The 21,101-nt window shown below is 42.9% G+C and overlaps 1 protein-coding gene across 1 annotated transcript; it reads right to left on the reverse strand.

The window, feature by feature from the left end:
- Positions 1-2,847: 2,847 nt before the first annotated feature.
- Positions 2,848-9,807, reverse strand: LOC139750753 (U-scoloptoxin(01)-Er1a-like). Its single transcript, XM_071665462.1, has 3 exons — positions 9,650-9,807; positions 8,100-8,247; positions 2,848-3,560 (listed from the first exon to the last, which is right to left on the reverse strand). Exons 1-3 carry the CDS (start codon positions 9,681-9,683, stop codon positions 3,485-3,487), a joined length of 258 nt encoding a protein of 85 aa, XP_071521563.1. The 5' UTR covers positions 9,684-9,807; the 3' UTR covers positions 2,848-3,484.
- Positions 9,808-21,101: the final 11,294 nt, after the last annotated feature.

Consider the following 21,101-nt stretch of genomic DNA (forward strand, 5'->3'; position numbering starts at 1 on the left):
CCCACCAGTCTTTCCCTGACCGCCACTCGAGGCTATGAACTCCCTACATAAGCATTACCTCCTCCGGGTGTGCTTTGCGCGTCTCGAGGTTGTGTCTCGGGCGCTGCCTGCTCCATCGACTGCGTTCGAATGCATTTACCAAGGTCAGCGAGGGTGGTTGACCTCAGTCCTTCTTTCGTTTCTTTTCCTAAAGACTGGAGCTCTGGCCACAGGTCTAATGGAGTAGTCCTGCTCTCCCGGGGTGGGCACGTGGGGTGCAAACGAGTCCCTCCCACACCCCGCTTGCCTCGTTCTCTCCCTCCCACGTCTCTACTCTCCTCCACCCAGTGTCAACACTATCAGAGGCTCCCGACCTCTGGAAATTTTTCCAATCGTACAGGGTTCGACTCCCGCACCTTATTCGAACGTTCCCGGATGAATCCTTCGAAATAATGTCTTAGGTTTATCTCACAATCAGATGACTATGGTCGGTATTGACTGTCTATGGGCTTGTACAGACGTAGAGAAACATTTCTAACCACAAGAGATTGCGTCTTATTTCCTATTGGTCGTATCAAAGTTACACTTACTTTTTAAAAGAAATGTACTAAGATATTCCTCAATACTGTACATATTTCTTACGCTGTTGATTCGTCCGTTCCTCCACTGTGAAGTGTATGCTGGGAGTGAGTTTTTCTAATAACCCATTTGAAATTGCATTAATTCTGCCTTGAATACTGTTCTCTTCTTTCAATAAACATTTTAACTCAGTAACTATCTCCCTTAGGGAATAAAACTGACCATATATGGTGCCCTGAATAAGTATTTTACGACAAACAACAAAACATTAAAGCAAGAATATCAATTCATCATCAAAGTCATAAAATGTGTTTCATCCGGAAGGAACTACTGACTTCCCTCATCCATAGCAAGAAATGCTGAGCCGCGAGACTTCTTAATGGGAATCAGGAATGCTTTTCTGTATTTTACAAAAAATGGACCATTGAAGTGTTTATGACATAACCAACGTGTTTGATGAACGTACAGCGGTCAATATCATCTACTTAGATTTTCAGAAAGCAGTCGACTAAAGTCCTGCATCAAAAATAACTATATTATCAAGTCACATGAAATGGATGGTGTTGTTCTTCGGTCATTGAGAAAGTGACAGCACTTAATGGCCAAGCCTCTGAATGGTTGGGTGTAACAAGTGGTGTGCCTTAGGGATCAGTCTTGGGACCGGTTCTCTTTCTCATATAGTACATCACTGGCAATGGTACTGGGCTGTGTTGTAAGGAATTAGAATTTCTGAGACGATACAAACCAGGGAAATAGACCTACAACAGAAGCCGAACGTCTGCAGCCCCAAACTGACATAGATAAACTAAGTTAACATAGCATAAGAATTTTGAAATGGCCAAGTGCAAATCTTTACACAACGGTTATAAATACAAGAAGGGAAGTTGCAGTATGAAAACTGAGGAGCTACAAAAAGGTAAATGAAGGTGCAATGACCTCTGGTGATCTAAAGCCAAGTATACAGTCCACATAAGCAGTAGAAACAAGGAATGAAAGTTATTGGATTCACAGGAAGAGCTTTCGAATCTAAAGAAATAATCCTCACACTGCACAAGTCATTGGTGCGTCCCCCACCTTGAATATTGTATTCAGTTTGGTCACCAACTTGAAAAGGACGTACACAGAAAGTTGGAAGCACAGCGGTGAACGTCCAGTATGATAGATATAAGACTGATAAATATAAGCTATGAGAGCCAAATGACATCTTGAATTGATTTGGCTCAGAAAAGGTTAAGAGACGAACTTATACAAGTTCTCTAAATCATCAAGTGCTTTGATAGTCTCTAACTACTAAGCTACTTAGGGTTGGATTAGTTTGATGTTAATCGAAGTAAATGACACAAACTCCCGAGCAAATGTTTTACTTCGAATGAGGCGAAGTGCATATCTTTAGCATAAGAAATTATTTACATGTTAGAGTAGTGGATTTACCAGTAATATATACAACATCTGATCTGATGAATACATCGCCTCAGGTCCACAGCTAACATTATTTGCGCCTCTCTAGTTATGGATAAAGTATACAGCTATTTCTTTTGACGTACCGTATATTTCCTTTGTTGCTTTGGTCTGAATTCCTTTGCATGTTAACTGATCCAGGCTAATGGGTCCTTACTAGAACTATAACGCACTATATGCAACATCAAGCGAGATGGATATACCTCACTCATAAAGGCCCCCATTTTACGAGAAAAAAGTTAGGTTTGACAGATTTGATATTCAAACGTTTTCTAAGCCTGTAAATCGATCATGGTCGACGGTCCTCACACAGCCATCTCAAACACTGCAGTTGTACAATTACATACTTGTAAGCACCCGTTAATGATAACCGGTGAGGGCGTTTTACATTTGGCCACCTATCTGTGTCTGTGTGACCATAGAGGAACATCGCAACCAACTATAATAATCATTCCTATTATTCCAAGCCGCTGAAGTAGCAACCTTTAGTTTATAATGAGGCTTCTTGATCTTCTCGACGAAGCTAAACCAAATATAGCAGCCGAGAGGCGCTGCAGCCTAGCCGCGATGGAAATAATTGCTACCACAAATAAGCTGCTTTTCTGCGTTGCTCTCAACATGTCGCTGTAAGCATCTTTCGAGGTAATTTTGCATTCCATCATTACGCGTAATCATTTGTTGTGAAATAACTGCCACACACTTTCTGGGTAAACCTGCCCGAGGGAAAAGTCTGATGTCATTAACAAAGTGCTGCACCAAGGGAGTATAAGAAACCAAAGTGCTGCACCAAGGGAGTATAAGAAACCAAAAGTTGCGAGTAAAATGCGAAGCTTCTTAAGAGTGAAGGTTTTATTCTCTTGAGAGACAACACAGTTGGCTCAAGGTAGCTGTGCTAGTAGGAGAGTTGTTATGGCGGCTCTGGATGGCGTTGGGGTTTTGTGCACACCTTCACTTTATATGAAACAGGAGCAGAGGGACCTTGTGTACACCACTTGATGTAGAACAGGAGCTTGTGTACACCACTTGATGTAGAACAGGAGCTTGTGTACACCACTTGATGTAGAACAGGAGCTTGTGTACAACACCTGATGTAGAACAGGAGGAGAGGGACCTTGCGTACACACCCATTTTCACTTGGGTCTGGAGAGAATCAAGCTTATGTACTTTGACCTTGGGCGATGGGAAAGGGAGCTTATAGACAGCTTCTCCTTTCAAAGGACAGGAATGGGAGCTTATTCCACAGCCTTAGTATACCTGGAACAGGATGAGAGAGGAAGGGAGTTGCACGGCTTTTCTGATCGTGGAACTGGCGGTGAAGTTAACTCGAGTACAGATTCAATGTAAGAACTCTAGGAGAGGGAAGTCGTGTGTGGCTTCACTCTACGCTGAACAAAGGATGTGGGAGCTTGTGCGGGGCTTCACTCTACACGAGGCAGAGGTGGAGGAGGACCTTGTGATGAGACCCTCACTAGCAGGAAACGCTGTCGTAAGGGAGGCACTTGTTCTGCGTCTCGTCGAAGAGGGTATTTCCCTCACAGCCGAACCTGCAAGACAACGGGGGAGGAGAGAGTTACCTTTGGTGACTATGTCTAGTCCTTCCCTCTGGTCCTCTACACAGATGTTGAGGACGCTTACTGATGTTACCTGACGCGGAGAAGATGCCAGGAGGTCAAGATTGTCAACCTGAACGATAAACTGTGCTGGATGGAATACGTCAGTACTCCCAAATCTCCTCAGACTATCATGTCTGCATTCTTTGTAGACTTAAGACACTTGGATTCTCTTCTACTTAAACCAAGGTCGTCTATACAACTTTCACTTTTTCCAAACACATCCATATTCGCCCCGCCTGGTCTTCCTCCCTATTCATTACAAAAACAAGAGCTACTAGAATAAGTGCCAAGAAGAGAATGCAAGATCATCTTCGATCTCTCTTAAACCAAATATCAGGAGGCGCTAAACACACCGGTCCTTTCCAGACCCTCTCTACACCCACCACTTGGACCTCACGAACACAGTATGCCATCGCCACCGTCTACCACCCGAGATCCTTCGCTCCGGAGTTCCAGGTCGACGTTGCAACAACCACAGCGAGTCGACCAGGGACCATATAGACCGCAACAAGAATAGCCCAGGTCCCAACCACCGTGAACATTGCAGATAAGCTAAAGTGTTTTGTATAAAATCTATCATTTAACAGCCCCTTTTCCCCCTTATTATAGACTCACTGTCATTACTGTCTATATTTACTTTTAAGGGTTTATTCTATGGCTGCGTTATAATTATTATTATTATTATTATTATTATTATTATTATATTATTAATGAAACTGTCATTATTATTCATTATCATTACCATTATTCTTATACTATTATTATCATCATTATTATCATTATCATCACTATCATTATCATAGATACATTACACATGACAGCTCGAGAATAGATGTGAAAGAATTAGGCCATTTCGTCTGTTCCTGGGCCAACTACGCTAATGCGGGAAACGGCGAGCAGCTATGAAAAAAAATTTTATAATCATTATCATCATTATCATAATCAAAATTATATCCTATCGTTATTACCATTATTATAATCATATTATCATTATTATTATTATTATTATTATTATTATTATTATTATTATTATCATTATTAGTATTATTATCATTATTATTCTTATCTTTTTTATTATTACAGGAGGAAGAAAACAGAAAAAGCTTATTGGGAATTAGGTGGAGAAACGTACACGGATAATGATGAGCGAGTAGGTCTGATTTCTATGAAAATCATAAGCCAAACCGGACGTAATCTTTGATAACTGATGCTGTGTCTGGCCTTAACAGAAAAACAAATAGAGCAAACATATACACTGTCGTCATGAAACACACACACACACACACACAAAATACATAGGAGTAAAGACATGATAGATATATGCAAGGTTAAGACACGAGGGTAACACGAGTGTATAACTCTCCCCTGAAGAGACAAATAGGAATTACATACACTACCTCTAGGGTATCAATAGGGTTTAGAGAAGGAAGCGCAATGAACCAGCACTACAGTGGCTGTCAAGTTCCCCTCTCCTGGCTCAGGTTGATGTCTTTTCTTTCTGCTTCATGTATACAAAGACAAACACCCTAATCTTACACATAACACCCTACAACACGTAACATACGACTCTTATTCTTAATCAAACTTCCCTGTGGTGAGCACTACGCGTTATCACTGGCTAATGGCAAGATATCGGCGTATGTGAAGAAAGTTCAGGAAATAGGGGCCCTACGAGTGTAGAACTCAACCCCCAAACTGTACTATTAGGTAACTATAGAGAGCTAGAAAATCTCTTTAACCTAAACTAAGGGAGGGCATTCCTGTGAAAATATAAAATAGTATTATGGGTCTGTGGAAGTCTATAATGAGGAGAGAAAGTGAGGAGAAGATCAGAAAAGAGAAATGAGTTCCACGAAAAATGTCAACAACGCATAGAAAAATATGTTCACGAGAGAATTTAAAAAACATAACAACCAGACAATATTTGAAAGGCAGAGGAAAACGAGAAATGAGCACATTAAGAGCCTCCTCCGCTCCACACACCTCTCCTGACTTCACAAATGATATAAACAACGTCGACCATCAAATTTTCCATGAACGAAGATCTGACATCCTCTTATCCTCAAGCTGGGATCCTTTATTCAAAGGGCCCTCAATATGCTATCAGTGGTGTGGTCGAGATCCTCCAATATCATAAGCAGACAGAAACCCTCTATTTTTGTTTTTCCATCTTTACCGATCTAGATCCCCCTATAAATATCTTTACTGATATTCCAGATAGCCATTATCACTCTCCCTATATTCTATTTATCTATCAAACTCTCTTCCCTACGGCAGTATTAACATTTGGCTCATAGATCATCTGACCACATTCGTCTCTTCATTCACTGCACCTCCTCTTCCAGCTCTCCCTTCTAAACACCAGTTGTGGCTCTTTAGCCGCCCTAATTGGGATAGGTTAAGACAATCGTTTCTTCTTTTCGCCTGGGAAACTATTTCTTTCCTCTGGTGATGCTTCTGCGTCTGCCGAGCATAGAGATTATTATTGTTGGAACAGTGACATATATCTCCTCCTCCTCCGAGACTTAGTGATGGAACAGTGACATGTAATCCCCTCCTCCTGTAAGACTTATTACTGGAACAGGGACATCTCCTCTTCCAAGATCATCTCTTCTTCCAATTCATGGTTCAACGCCTCAATATTCTTATGTTACGTGTACAAGGGATATGGATCCAAAATTATGTCACACGTGTCCTTCGTGAGGCGATGCGTTCCTTTATCCAAGTGTGGCAACTTCTCTCCAACTAATATTTCTCTATTCTTCGGTCAAACGCATCTCAAACAACGTATGTTTTACCTTTCTCTGTCCTTGTAAAGACGCTACTCTGTCTCTCCACACTGGATCTCAGTTTTCCTGTAAATCCAGTTTTTATTAACAGTAACATATAATCAACCGCTAAAGCACATTTTACTAATTCTTCACTTCTTCCTGCAATCTCTTTCACGGAGTTCAGAAAACGCTTCTTGACCGCAAGCAGAGCATATGAACCGCGCACCATCTCCCTAATGCTCGCTTGACTGTTATGATTTCGCCTAAAAGCCAGACTTAGATCTTCCCTTGACACTTATAGAGAAAAAATCTTCTAATTCCCGTCATATCGCTTTGAATTGTCTCAAAAATACTTGAATCCAAGTTCAAGCAATATTATGCAGTTAATGACACTGTCACAAGATTTCTGTGTGACTGCTGTAAAACATGTTTTAAGTTTGATTATGTTAAGTTTTAGGTTAGGTTAGATCTAGTTTAGGTAAGTCAAGACTAGTTTAGGTTAGGTCTTAGTTTAGGTAAGTCAAGACTAGATTAGGTTAGGTTAGGCTAGCCAAGACTAGATTAGGTTACGTCTGTTTGCTTGGCTATACATTAAACTGCTTCTGAAACTCGTTTTAACCACTTGATTTTCCTGAAACTTACAAATCTCTATACCACTTATTCTTCTGGTGTTAAACACGGTGACACGGACTGTCATGTGAAACAAAAGTAATCATAAATACTGAAACTATATATAGTACTTTCATCACAAGTGAGACTATACATTTTTATTACAACAGCGGCTGGAAATGCCCCGAACGATCCCGCATCCCACACACTGGCTTGATCTACGCGAGGGATTTCGTTTCGTTCAGCCTTTTCGAAAGAGCATTACATGCGTGTTTCAAGCGGCACGAATCAACCTAACGCCTACAAATACTAGTGCTAAACACACGTTACTTAATATACACGTTTGAATAAAGGAATTGGTGTTACCATACTCTTCCTGCTCGAGGTTACACCGCGAGGGAAAAGCTCAACATTGTTGTGGCTAGGAGTACAGTCTCGTCAGAGCTTCTCACCGCAAGGAGTCTACATTTCCCTACTTCTGGAAGTAGCGTAGCCTAACAATAAACGAACCTTTAGAAACGTCCTGGGTAACACCAGGACTCTCGTTAAAATTGGTCCTCTGGTAATTATAGACAAATGAATCACAAAATTTCGCTGCGTCGTCCGCGCACATTACTCGGATCGCCTTGTGACTACAGATCGAATTGAATCCTTCGCGATAAGTCCAAACTATGCACCATGATCCATGGATACAGCTGACCGGAAAGCATTAGACACTACAAATACAGGGTCTGCTCTTACAAATGTTATGGGGGCGATGGCTTGAAAACCATAGTTACTTCAATGATAATTCTGGTCTGCAAAGAGTTTTGCATTGACCCTTTCGCTGGTGATATTATTATTGTTAATATTAAGCTCCTCTCCTGACGTGTTCCTGTTTAACAACTTAGTAAGATAAGACATAGAAAGGAATACAAAGGAATTCAGACAGAAACAGACCTCTAGGCCCTTTCGAGGCTGTTTGTAAAAGTAGAGAGACATATGGAGTCATTTCAGAAAGGAAAAAATACAGTTATGTATGTTTCGACGGCCACGAGTGACAGTGCTTTTACGACAGTCTCAAGGTTAGCGTTAGTTGGCTGATACTCACGCGGTCAGCTCGCCGTGTGCGCACCGGTAGTACACCACACAGTTACGATCGTGGTCCGCGTAGTATCCGTCAGGCTTGCCCAGGCACTCGAACGTTTCCGGCTGGCCCACGTCCTGCCCGTGGCCCGCGGCAGCACAGACCACCATCACTGTGGGAAAGAGGAACACGGTAAATGTGGGACAAGAAGGACCAGGGTATCTTCATCAAGAACAGTCATCCCCACACAGCGTCTCCAACAACAACAATATCCATCTCCAACCACTATCACCAACAACTACAACCATTCCCATACCTACCTACCTACCTACCTTCCTTCCTTCCCCAGCAACATCAATCGTCCCTCCCTCGCATTTCCACCACCAACAACCATCCCTCTCCGGCACCTCCCTCAACAACAACCGACCAACCCTAACTACCATCACCATCAACAAAAACCGTCTCCTCGACAACCAACCCCCAACCCATCTTCACCAACAACAACCGTCCTCACCCATCAGCACCGCCGCCAACAAAAACCTGTCTCTACCCAGCAGCAACTCCACCAATAACAGGTTTCCTCGCCAGGCATCTCTGCCAGCAACAACACCCAACTGTACCAGTGACCTTCACCATCAAGGCTTCTCCTTACCTTGCTATCCACGCTAAGAACCATCGCTGTCCAGCACTTCCGCCAACACCCACCGTCCACCAACAAACACCTCCTTCAGCTCAATCGATCCCGTGCAACATCTCTCCCCCCAAACAAACAACATCTGATCCCAGCATCACCATTATCAAAGACCTGTCCCAATGTAACATCTCCATTCAAAAAACAACCACTCGTAACCGACTTCACCAAGCACAAGCCAGCATTATAACCCACATTATAACCTTCCTAACTCATCATCTCCCCACCAACAACACCCGTTCCTATCCTTTACCTCCAACAGTCATCCCCTTCCCAGCATATTTCGCCGGGAATCACCCTCAAGCCTCCAACAACACCTGTGTGTCCCCCCCCCCCCCCATACCCAGCAAGTAAACAAACATGACCGTTCACGGCCGGAGTATCCTCCAATAACAACAACCGTCACCAACAAACAAACAAACAAACAGCAGCAGCTGTCCTGCCGATCGTCAACCCCATCCCCCCCCTCCCCCCCCCCCCCTTTCAAGCGACTATGGCTCTCCATCATCTCCACCAATAACCACCCCACCACCCATTACCACCAGCTTGTCCACTAACGGTAGCCACATAAACTACTTACTTCACTACCCACATCCAACATAACATGGCAGAAAAAAGTGTATATGTAGTCACTGCGTATAGAACTACCACTCACATGCCTAAATCTATTTAGAGATCTTGATTTCATTGAAAATCAATTCATGACATATGTAAAGATATTACCTCCACTCGAAACGTGCTAATGAGAGGCCCTAACACTGGATTAGAGATAAGATGGTGAATGACTGCTGACCTAACGTCACCAAGAACCTGCAGAATGCAGACAGAGACTGGTGAATGATGAGGCACATGAGTGAAGTGTGTGTGAGGTGGAGGGACTAACCAGCGAACACAGCAAGGAGCAGCAGGCGACCCATGATGAATTGTAGTGGTGGAGGGAGAAGAGGAGGTTCGAACGGGTCTTGAGAATCAGCTCTTCCTTAAACGACGACTTGGCCTCGTCTGTTGCTCCAGCCTTGCACACACACTGCATATATACACGTGTCACCCACCCCCTCCTGCCTCCACTCTGACGCCACGCCACACAAGCACTAGTCATGGTTCTCAAACAGACGACCAACACCGTCCTTGCTAATGTTTAACCAAGAGCAGCTGAATCACCTGCTCACATATGTTCGAACGGCTCGTTCGTCGAAGCACTTCACAAAAACTCGCTATTAAAACACAAATTCCAGCGTTCATGTGATGAACCTTGACAGGGGATCCTGTCACAAGCTGTAGGCATGCTGTCAGCGAGAATAATGGAATGAGTAGCATTGCCGGGTGGTTTTGGGCTTCAGCATGCTAAACAGCTCGAGGGTTCGCTTCTCCGTTCGTGGAAGAATCGTGAATATGGTCAGCCAAGCGTTTCGGAAATTCCTGGAACGGCATATCCTCGTTATATAACTGGTATTCTTTGTTCTTTAAAAGTGTATTATGAACAGAATTTCCACCTCTAAACCAAAGGAAATAAATCTATCTTACATGTAGAATAAAAAGGGATATGTAGTAAATGTAGCTGTGCTGTATTCTCCAAAACACACACACACACACACACACACACACACACACACACTTTCTTTGTCAACAGAAGATTCATAAAGGAGTTCGAAGCAGGGTTTCCAAAGTTGGTGTGGGGGGAAACACTTCGTACACGACTCGAGAGCTCATTAAACAAGAGAGATCAAGCGAGTCAGGGGCAGCCTGCTCCTGCTGGGTGAGCGGACTCAGGGCTGCGTTGACATCACTGCCATCCCTGGTGTATGTAGTACAGGACGCGGTAGAAGACAACGAACCATACCTGTTATGATGCTGAATTTGTGAGCGAAGGACAGAACAAGAGAGGATGCAGTATACTGCAAAGGCAACTAAATATCATAAAGAGGTTGTCAGATAAATGGCGAACAACTTCAAGAACAGGAGGATGCAAAATTCAGCCTGAGAAACAGGATCTTGGGTTATTCCCACACCAAAGCAAACTCATCATTATGTCAAAAGTGATTACACACTTATAGAAAACGAGATTCTTCAGAAAAACAATACGACATACGTTTGACCCCAAGCTTGAAGATACATAAGCATCTGGTCTCCTAACTTGGCAGAAGCAATAGAGTTACAAGAGAAGGTGAGGTAAAACGATACGAGAGTGGTCTTGTAATTTAATTATAAAGAAATGGAATATGGATAAGCTACGAGATGTTAGCTCTCGATCAGTCCACAGTGGAGAGGAGCGAGATTAGGGGAAACACGATAAACAAGTCCACATTCCTCAGAAGCAGCAATGACGTCAGTATAAACCAGTTCCTCGAAACCCAAGAGAAATACAAATCCGGATGACACGGCAAAAGATACTGGACAGAAGTCAAGAGACGTGCTGAAATCAATTCCTTTTAGTAACATGAGAAGTGTGTGTGTGTGTGTGTGTGTGTGTGTGTGTGTGTGTGTGTGTGTCACTATAGCCCAACACCAGTGATATGAAATGGGGGAGGGGGGAGAGGAGGTGGTTTTCGAAAACACTGAGATACCTGAAGGGACGGACACTCACGGAATACTAAAAGGTCTTGGCCCATATAAGGCTTGTGGTCCAGATGGAATTTCACCATACGTGCTGACGAAGTGTACACGTACGTTAGATAAAACATCCTGACTGCCAAGGAAATGGAAAAAGGGCGAACGTCACTCGCGCCTGTCTATTAGAGAGGAGACTGGGAACATGTTCCTCTGACGAGTATGGTGAGTTGAGGTATGGAAAAGATATCATAAAGCAAATAAATGACCCGAGAGAGAGAGAGAGAGAGAGAGAGAGAGAGAGAGAGAGAGAGAGAGAGAGAGAGAGAGAGAGAGCGTGGTTTCTGAGAAATCATATGTAACAAAGCCCTTAGATTTTCATGAGACAGTGAGCTCTGTTTGGGTTGACAGTTTGTATCTGGAATGAAGGAAAGCATTTGACACTATCCATATGGGAGGCTGATTAAGAAGCTGAATCACCATTTAGGAATTGTGGGGGGGCGGGGGATTACTCCTTCAGTGGACTGAAGATTAACTCAGTGGAGGGAAACAAAGGACGCATGTCAGAGCAACCTTCTCTAAGTGGGTTGAGGTGACTAAAGGAGTGCTACAGGGTTCTGTTCTGGGACCATCACTCTTCTTGAATTATGTAAATGATTTGCCACCAGGCATGGGATCCTTTCTGAGTATGTTTGCGAAGGACGCAAAGTTCTTGAGAGAAGCGAAAACAAGAGAAGGTTATAAAGGAACCAAGACAGACTCCAAAAGTGGTGGGCCCATACATGGTAGATGAAATTCATTTCGTGTAAATGTACCGTAAAGAGGACGGATCATAAGTGAGAGAAGGCCTCTATATGTCTATTATCTTCGAGACTCAAGACAAGTGTAGCATTCATGGCAATCTGGAGCAAGAGTTCATACATCCAGAACAACAAAGATATTCATATATCTCGGGATCAAGTTATGAACAAATGTTGCTTTGTCTATTATCTTTTTTTGTGGGGGGGGGGGGGGACCGCCGAAAATATGTCCAGGAAGCAATATTGTTCAGTCTGGAGGGAGCAACACAACAAGGTTATCGCAGCGGAAAAATTAATCAGCGAAGTTGAACCGCTCTGCTGAAGCAGCAACAAAGGATACAAGTCTAGAAAAGTTTTTCCTTTTTTTTCCCCCACTGGGAAAAGAATGCACAGTAAGATGAAGACAGAGAATAGACACAACAAAAGCTCGATATCTTCTGCACACGGCAGGAGAGTAGAGCTCAGCGAAATTTGTATTGGTTCTTCACTGTGTGTTATATGCACTTCCGGAACACAGTCCCCTCTAAACCCATGTGATCATCATGTCATCATCGGGAATTTCTACTACAGCGCTATCTGTGTTTCAGCTTCCCAACAGCAGCACTCAGATGTCTTTGAAAGAAACCATGGGCGAAGCTCCCTAACCATATTATGCTAAACTTCGATACTGGGAGTTCTCACTGAATCGCTTCGAATTTAGTTTACAACTTAAACCAAAGTCTCACTATATTCTCGATCAGTTTACACCCTCGCGCCTCTAAATTCACGTTAATGTTGATTTGTTCCAATATGGAATCAAATTCAATTTGGTAACCGAAGAATAGAATCCATTGTACGCAACTTGAACCTCCATGTCCTATAGTATGTTCAATAGGTATTTGGTGTATGTCTATGTTCGTGTGTGTCCTTTACGTAAGAATGACAGTGCGAGGTTGCAAGACGGGCAAGACCCGATGGGATTTGAAACACTGGAAAATTAGTTAGGATTGCTGAAGAGAGTGTTTTCTTGGACATCTGCTGTATGCAAATGATTCTCTTCATTGGCAGGCTGAGCTTGGGTGCAAATCAGACGCAGCGGACGACAACAATGTTGTCAACATGAGGAGGACGCATCCGTCACGGACGCTTACGTGATCGTGATCAGCTCCTGACGTCAGTAAGGTAGCTGGTCTGGCCCGTGAGCTGCAGCTACACTGCCACCTTGGGATTATCCATGACGTCAGTAGTGTACCTGACCTATAACCCACAGCTGCCCTGTCACCCCAGGACGAACCACAGCGCCTCCATAACAACATTCACCGTTATCTTCCGTAAGAAGAGTTACGCTTGCTATAACGAATCGGAAGCTTCGGCTGGGGTAATGCAATCGAGCGCTCCTCAGCCTGAGTATTGGAAGCTGATAATATTCGCAAATGATAACCTACCTTCCATTAGTGATGTCTTGAACAAGTGAACTATGGGTTACAGAACACGAGTTTTATCACTCAACAGTGAATTGGTGAAAGCTGATGTATACGTTTCAAAAGTGAAAAAATACGTCAGAGAATCTTGGGAGAAGTCCTACGTAGTGCCCCTGTGTACGAGCCATTGCCATTCCTGCTCCCGACACAATGAATGACGGACGTCTGTACACGGGTAGAATGGCGAGTGACTGACATCAGACACATAATGAAGTAGGGATCTTTGACTAGCCAACCAAAAGCTGTAACGTTAACGTAGTGTAAATACTTTGGCCCATCATGTGTCGGGAGTGGGAGGCAACTGCTGATGCCTCCGGGCGCGAGGCAACATAGCATTGGGGATGTGGCTGAGTGTTCCCTCGGCGGCTCCTGTAAGGCTATCCAATATATGTTCATATCAGATAAACTAAGCCAAGCGAGTCGAGCACGAAAAGGGTGTAGCTCATTTTTTATGAATATGAGTAAAATTAACTCCGTGTATCTCTGGTGTTCTCTACTAGCCTAGCATCACTGAATTTATGTAAACAACGTAACGAGAGTGGTTGTCAGCTGGTCCGAATATTATATTAATATTTTCGCTAATGAAAAGAGTTGATGATTATATACAACCAAAAGCTGACAACAAGTGATTAGTCGTTTTACCGCGACTAAAGACTACCTGACTCCGCCTGGTTAGGCCTCAAGCGAAAGTCACTTTCGGTGAGGGTGGCTCACCGGGGTGCAATGTCGTCGACGAACGTCTCACTTTAAATGTCCATATCCTTTCCCTGCTACTAATTGTAGCGCAGCTTTGAAGCTACAGGAACCTTTGGAGAAGGGGTCCATGGGACTATATAGAAATTATTACAATATCAACCCACTCAGACCTTGTTTTGGAAAAGTATGTTTTACATGGTATATCTGTTGGCCCGATGCCTGTGTGACGTTACCCAATCGCGGTTATACAAACTCATCTGATGTTTGCTGGAGAAAAAGGAAAGTGGACTGTGAAAGGAATTCATAAAAGGGGAAACTCAAGGCCGAGGGCATAAAACATACTGGAGACGAAATATGAAGTAGAAGACAAGATTCACACATCCACATCCACACGCCCTATGGATGTTGCTGGGAAAGGAGCGGTACGCAGGTTGTTTGAAAGTTCAACCAGTTGATGAAACCTGCTCTGTTGTCACTGGACGCAGGTTGACAACAAATTGGTTAAGGCAACAGAACCCACGCAATGCTACTTTGGTGCATGGAGATCAATACAGACACCTGTTCAACAGTGACGAGACAAAAACATTAGATGTAGGAGGAAGTAAACTGATGAGTAAAGCATTACAAGTAGCCCCCATCAGTATGGAAGGATCCCCTAACAACGGAGCAGATTTGGTCAGCTGCTGAATTTTGATGGAAAGCGTATCAGTGATGACTGAACCGAAGTGGCAAAACCAGCAAGCTGGATGGGCCAGTCAGAAAGCTTTATGTCCAGACATCCGGACGGGTAACTGACGCCTGCTTGAATTCATAGTCCTGTAGCGTCAGATGGTCTTTCACTTTCTGAAGATTTTTGTAAAGTCGGAACGTCAAAGACGTAGATACCAGCTCTAGCCTGTGCTTTCCATACCATCCAACTTTTTCACGTACGTGCATATGTATATGAATATATTCCCGAGGATAATGGAGAAAGAATACAGTTGTAGAAGGTAATCTATATGTGTGGGAGCGTGAGGAACTAGAAGTACTCTAATCATATATCACAGCTTCCGAAAACTAAGAACAGGAGGAGCCAAGTGAGGATTTTCCCCCCTTGCTAGCTCAGGTATACGTGTTCCGAGTGCTACATCGTTAAGACAGTAAATGTGAGCAGGCACGAGACATCAACCATCGCTACAACACTAGGAAACGTCAAGCAGTTGGGAGCAGGATGATGTGAAGCGGAGGAGGGCTGGTAGGTGTCATACGCGCCACCAGCAGGTAAATAAACCCAAGGGAAATCAGGAGGAACCTGTCAAAGGCGCCTCACCTGTATGGGACGGACACCCATCGAGAAGCACCACTTCCCATGTTACGGCTCTCTCCCCTACCTGCCCTGCCTCCACCACCACCACTACTTCCTCACGGCTCTCTCTCTCTCTTACTTCCCTCCACCACACCAATACTGTTTCACTCACTTCGTCACCGCTCCATTCCTCTATTACAACTCCCTTCACACTAATCCTCCTCAACTTCCATTTACACCAATCCTCCTCCATACCCCTTCAAACCAATCCTCCTCAACCTCCCATCACTCCAGTCATCCTCAAACGAATACTAGATACACCCTCTCTCCATCACCGAAGCACCTCATCATTCACCAGTCGTCCATCTTCTAGCACTAAACCTTTACATCACTGCCTCACCTATCACACCTCCACATCGCTATGGAAATAATATTTCTCAGTACGGGAAAGATAGGATACCAGAGCCTTCCGAATCTGGTTAGACGCCATTTTCCAAATGATTTCAGTCCTTGAATCTACTTAATCAATTACTGCAGGTAAAGACTGCTCCTTTTTGTTCATTTGAGACTCATTCATTTGCCAACATCCTCACGGTTAGGTATCTGTGCTCCAGAGAATTCATTTTGACGCACCGAAAACATTACATTCTAACTTTGGTTCTTGTCACTCCCATCGCCCAAATCAAACTGAAATGTTCCAGAAAGTAATCAGCACAGGTACTCTCTCTCTCTCTCTCTCTCTCTCTCTCTCTCTCTCTCTCTCTCTCTCTCTCTCTCTCTCTCTCTGTAATCATTACATAACGGAAAAACGAAAAAATAATCTCATTGGGAGACTCAATCTTTTCCCACAAAACCTTCTGTAATGTGACGGAAAAGTAGGGCCTAACTTGCAGGTTTTCAGTACTTTTACCGAGTTCAGCTTAAAACTGAATTTCTTTTTGCTTCACCTAGCTATGGACTGGTGACGCTACTGTGACTCGTTTTCTTGAATGCAAAAACTCCACCGAACTCCCTTGGTAAGAATATCATCAATATTGTCATCTTTTCTCATTTTTGTCATCTTTGTCATCATTTCTCATAACATTTAGAGTCGTTGATTGTCAATATATCATTTACATAGTTCGCATCGATTTCCTCTTTTAGTGCCTCATTACGAGCAACTAGTCTCCCACATTCAATACTTCATTAAGAGCAATTAGTCTACCACAATCACTACCTCATTGAGGGGAACAAGCCTACCACAATTCTTCCTCCATCTCACAATTCTTCACGTTACACTCTCGCTATTCAGGAGAGAGCAACGCGTCGTACTATAACCACAAGGTATACACCACAGGCAGGGGTGAGGCATGGCTGGCCGGCAGCCAAGTGAGGCAGGTGGGAGCAGGGAAGAACAAATGCCAGATGGTGCAGCTTCCACTGCACACCTCCACCCACACGCTTTCAAGGTGCGGCTGTTTACACACACACACACACACACACACACACACACACACACACACACATATATATATATATATATATATATATATATATATATATATATATATATATATATATATATATATATATATATTTTACCATCCGCCATTTCCTACATCAGTGCGGTAGCGCCAAGTACAGAGGACCGAGCCTGAGAGAATATCCTCACTTGGCCCCCTTCTCTGTTCCTTCTTTTGGAAAATTGATAATGAGAAGGGAGGATTTTCAGCCTCCCGCTCCCTCCCCTTTTAGTCGCCTTCTACGACACGCAGGGAATACTTGAGAAGTATTCTTTTTCCTCTATCTCCAGGGATATATATATATATATATATATATATATATATATATATATATATATATATATATATATATATATTATCCCTGGGGATAGGGGAGAAAGAATACTTCCCACGTATTCCCTGCGTGTCGTAGAAGGCGACTAAAAGAGAAGGGAGCGGGGGGCTGGAAATCCTCCCCTCTCGTTTTTCTTTTTTTTTTTTTTTTCTTCCAAAAGAAGGAACAGAGAAGGGGGTCAGGTGAGGATATTCCCTCAAAGGCCCAGTGGCAATGATAGGTAGTGTTGCCGTCTGGATGGCCTCTTAAAATTTTCTCTACCAACTGAAATCTGTGATTTGAAAAAAACCTTGAGTCACATAATCATTTTTCCATTTTTAATGTACCATTATAACAGTTGTTGTCTCGTAATTTCTCTAACAACGACATAGACTTTCCACCATTCTTAAGTCTTATAGAATCTTCAGAACAGCAAAGTTTTCCGTAACAAAGGATCCCCCCCCCCCACTTCACCCCCGAGACCTGGACCTTCGTGGATGGAATCTCCTGGATTTCCGCAAGTCTGACTCGACTTATCACCAGAACTCAGGACGCGCGAGTGGACACACACACCAGCACCAGAGGCAGCCCTAACTCCTATCTGAATCTCCAGCTCAGAGACACATGCCATCCTCCGCCTCCACCTTCCGCCTGCACAAGAACTAGGCTAGGCTTCTTCTCACTGCTTCACTATCGAGTAAATACTCCTTTACACTGCTTTAACATCTAGCCAGACTCCTTCCTAAAGCTCTAATATCAAACCAGATCTTCAATAGACTTAGTATCCTGTAAGACTCTCTACCACTCAGTGTCTTACCAAATCCCCTTTGATCACCTCAGCATCAAGCAAGTCCCCTACCACTGATTCACCATCAAGTTGAAATCCTTGGTATCTAATAAGACTGCCTCCCACTGCCTCAGCATGTAGCTAGACTGCCTCCCATTGCCTTCATTCACTTACTAATAAAGAATAAAAAGTAAAAAATTGAGACTATGTTTCAAGAATGACAGATTCTCGAAATTATTGTCCCGGGCCCATGGTTGAGACAAAACATGGTTACGAGTCAAAACAAGTGTTATCAGGCGACTGTCGCTGGACTTAAATCAAATTTTACAATACACACAACACACTGAACATTTTTCTTTTTCTTTTTTTTAGGGGGAGGAGGGATATTAGAAGCTAAATTGGCAGAAATCTTTGAAACTGCAACAAGGAAGCGTCACAAGGAAGGTGAGTGATCATACTGGTTCAGTAGTGTAAGGAAATGCCTTTGAAAATCATGAATTATGAAAATTAAGACTGATCCGACGATAGGTCGACCAAGCTATAGGTAAAGAAAGGGCTTCACCAATTCGATCACAGCACCAAAGGTTAAACACATTAATCAGTATATCATGCTTTAACTCAATCTTAGTATTTTAAATGATTCGGCATATAACTCTCAACAATTTTCAGTAAAAAAATACACAAATGAGATTAACTCCTTTAATACGATAACTGTAAACCTGCACAGAACGCAGTTGTTGAAACAAAGTTATAATGACGATAAGATAACTCGGGGTATAATGAGTCACACTGCCCTACCATCTCGCCACATTGCTTGACAATGCCCAGCATGTGGCCATTCTCACTCACACGAAAGCATCATAAAACTACATTCCTTTAAACTTTAGCAGCATTTAAGCATGTTCCTTCATACTGCCCTAGTATGTAAAATCCTCACAATACCTTAGTATCGAAATCCAATCACTCACAAATATGCAAATAACAAGTCATAGTCCATCAAACTGCCCAAGGCATCTATATCCACTCCCTTCAACAACCCCCAACCCCCGTGTCAAGCCATATTTCTTTCCCTTTGCCCTGACGCTTCACCATTGTCCTCAGCTGTCCCCTACCTTCTAACCACAGTCCACCATACATCTCCATCATCTAACCACACTCCCTCACTCCACCATCTAACGCCACACTTCCCTACGATTCCCCAACACCGAAAGACAATCCTTCACTGTCCCAAAAATCTCAACCACACTCCCTCACTCTGTCCAAAGATGGAGCTACATCCCACCACACTGCCCTAACCTCCAGTCTCAGTCCACCACATTGTGGTAAAAGTCTAAACCATGCTACTGCCTCACGATGCCTCAGCTCTTAGCCATACTCCCACACAATACTCCTAACACCTCATACTGCCTCAACAGCCAACCATACTCCCTAACACTTCCACATCAAACCTCTCTACTCAGACTGCCCCTCATCTCGTGAACCAAGTCATCACATTAAAAGAAATCAGTTCTACATGATAAAGAGAACTAATCTAGCCTACTGTGACATTTGGAATATATATATATATATATATATATATATATATATATATATATATATATATATATATATATATATACATATATATATATATATATATATATATATATATATATATATATATATATATATATATATATATATATATATATAATGCTCTCCCTGACGACAGGATTCGAACTGCAACCTTTTTGTGTGGGAGCTTGAGAGAGAGCGGCTAGGCTATGAACCCCATAATAGAGGGCATTATGCGTTCTATAGATAGATCGATAGACAGATAGATAGACAGATGGTAAAGCTTCCTACTATGGCAATATATGCTACCCACAGAGCCAACCACGTCTTCCCCACAGAGGACAAGGCTCCGGCATCGGGAATAATTTTGGCAATGGCGACACTCTGTATGTAAATCCCGTACTCAGAGCAGTATGTGGAAAGAATATGTATAGCTGCGTCTGCAGATAATCCTCGAATAAATGGTCCTTAATGGTGAAAAGCTTAGTGGAAAAACCCGGATCTACAGCACAAAAGGCGCATATGGGGAATGATTCTCCCCCCCCCCCGCATCTCCAGCCTCTTATTCTCAAGGTTAAGAGGCGTCATCCTGGGTATTAATGAGTGGGGCGTCACAATGTGTGACGTATTGAGCAAAAAGTGTGATAAAGGTGTTAGTTAAATGGCAAAAAAAGTGAGCAAAACTTCAGCAAATAATTGTGCAAGGGTATAAACAGAGTTGTGCAAATGCGCCACAAGTTTATAGATGCAAATAAAGGAATCCTGTGAGAAAAAATTCAAAAATGTGAAAATTTGCAAAACATGTATAAAGACGCAAGATATGTTGTGTACAAGTGCAAGAGAATGTGTGAAAGTTTAGAGAGATGTGCAAAGATGCCAAGAATGTTGTGTGACAGTGTAACAGACATTACATAAACTTGCAGTGAATGTGTGAATGTGTTGAAGTGCAACAAATGTTGTATGAACAAAACATGACGTGTACATGTGAAGAAAAAAATGATCTTAAATGTAAGGATGTAACAAGTGAGTAAAGGTGTGAAAATCTGTATAGTAGATGTAGAACAACAGTTGATGTGCAGTTAAATACAAAACTGAGTAAATCTGTAACGTGTAATGAATATTGCATAAGTTTCTTCGATCACTTCCTTAATTGTACCCGACATACAGATATGTATTTACCGCAGAAAGAGAGCTGCATATCGTGATTACCTTCTGAACAGATGAAGGGGACAACGACCACACATTTGCCAAAGAGCAGGGACATGGCGTAGTGACTACCACAGGAAAATATAGTTATGAAGAACGAGTCGTGGGAGTTAAGTGTTGTCAAGCGTTATTTGTGTGATGGAGTATGTTTGTATACTGAATGGCAGCACACCCATAGGTAACAC

The sequence above is a fragment of the Panulirus ornatus genome, chromosome 10 (genome assembly GCF_036320965.1).
Source record: "Panulirus ornatus isolate Po-2019 chromosome 10, ASM3632096v1, whole genome shotgun sequence".
Classification (NCBI taxonomy): domain Eukaryota; kingdom Metazoa; phylum Arthropoda; class Malacostraca; order Decapoda; family Palinuridae; genus Panulirus; species Panulirus ornatus.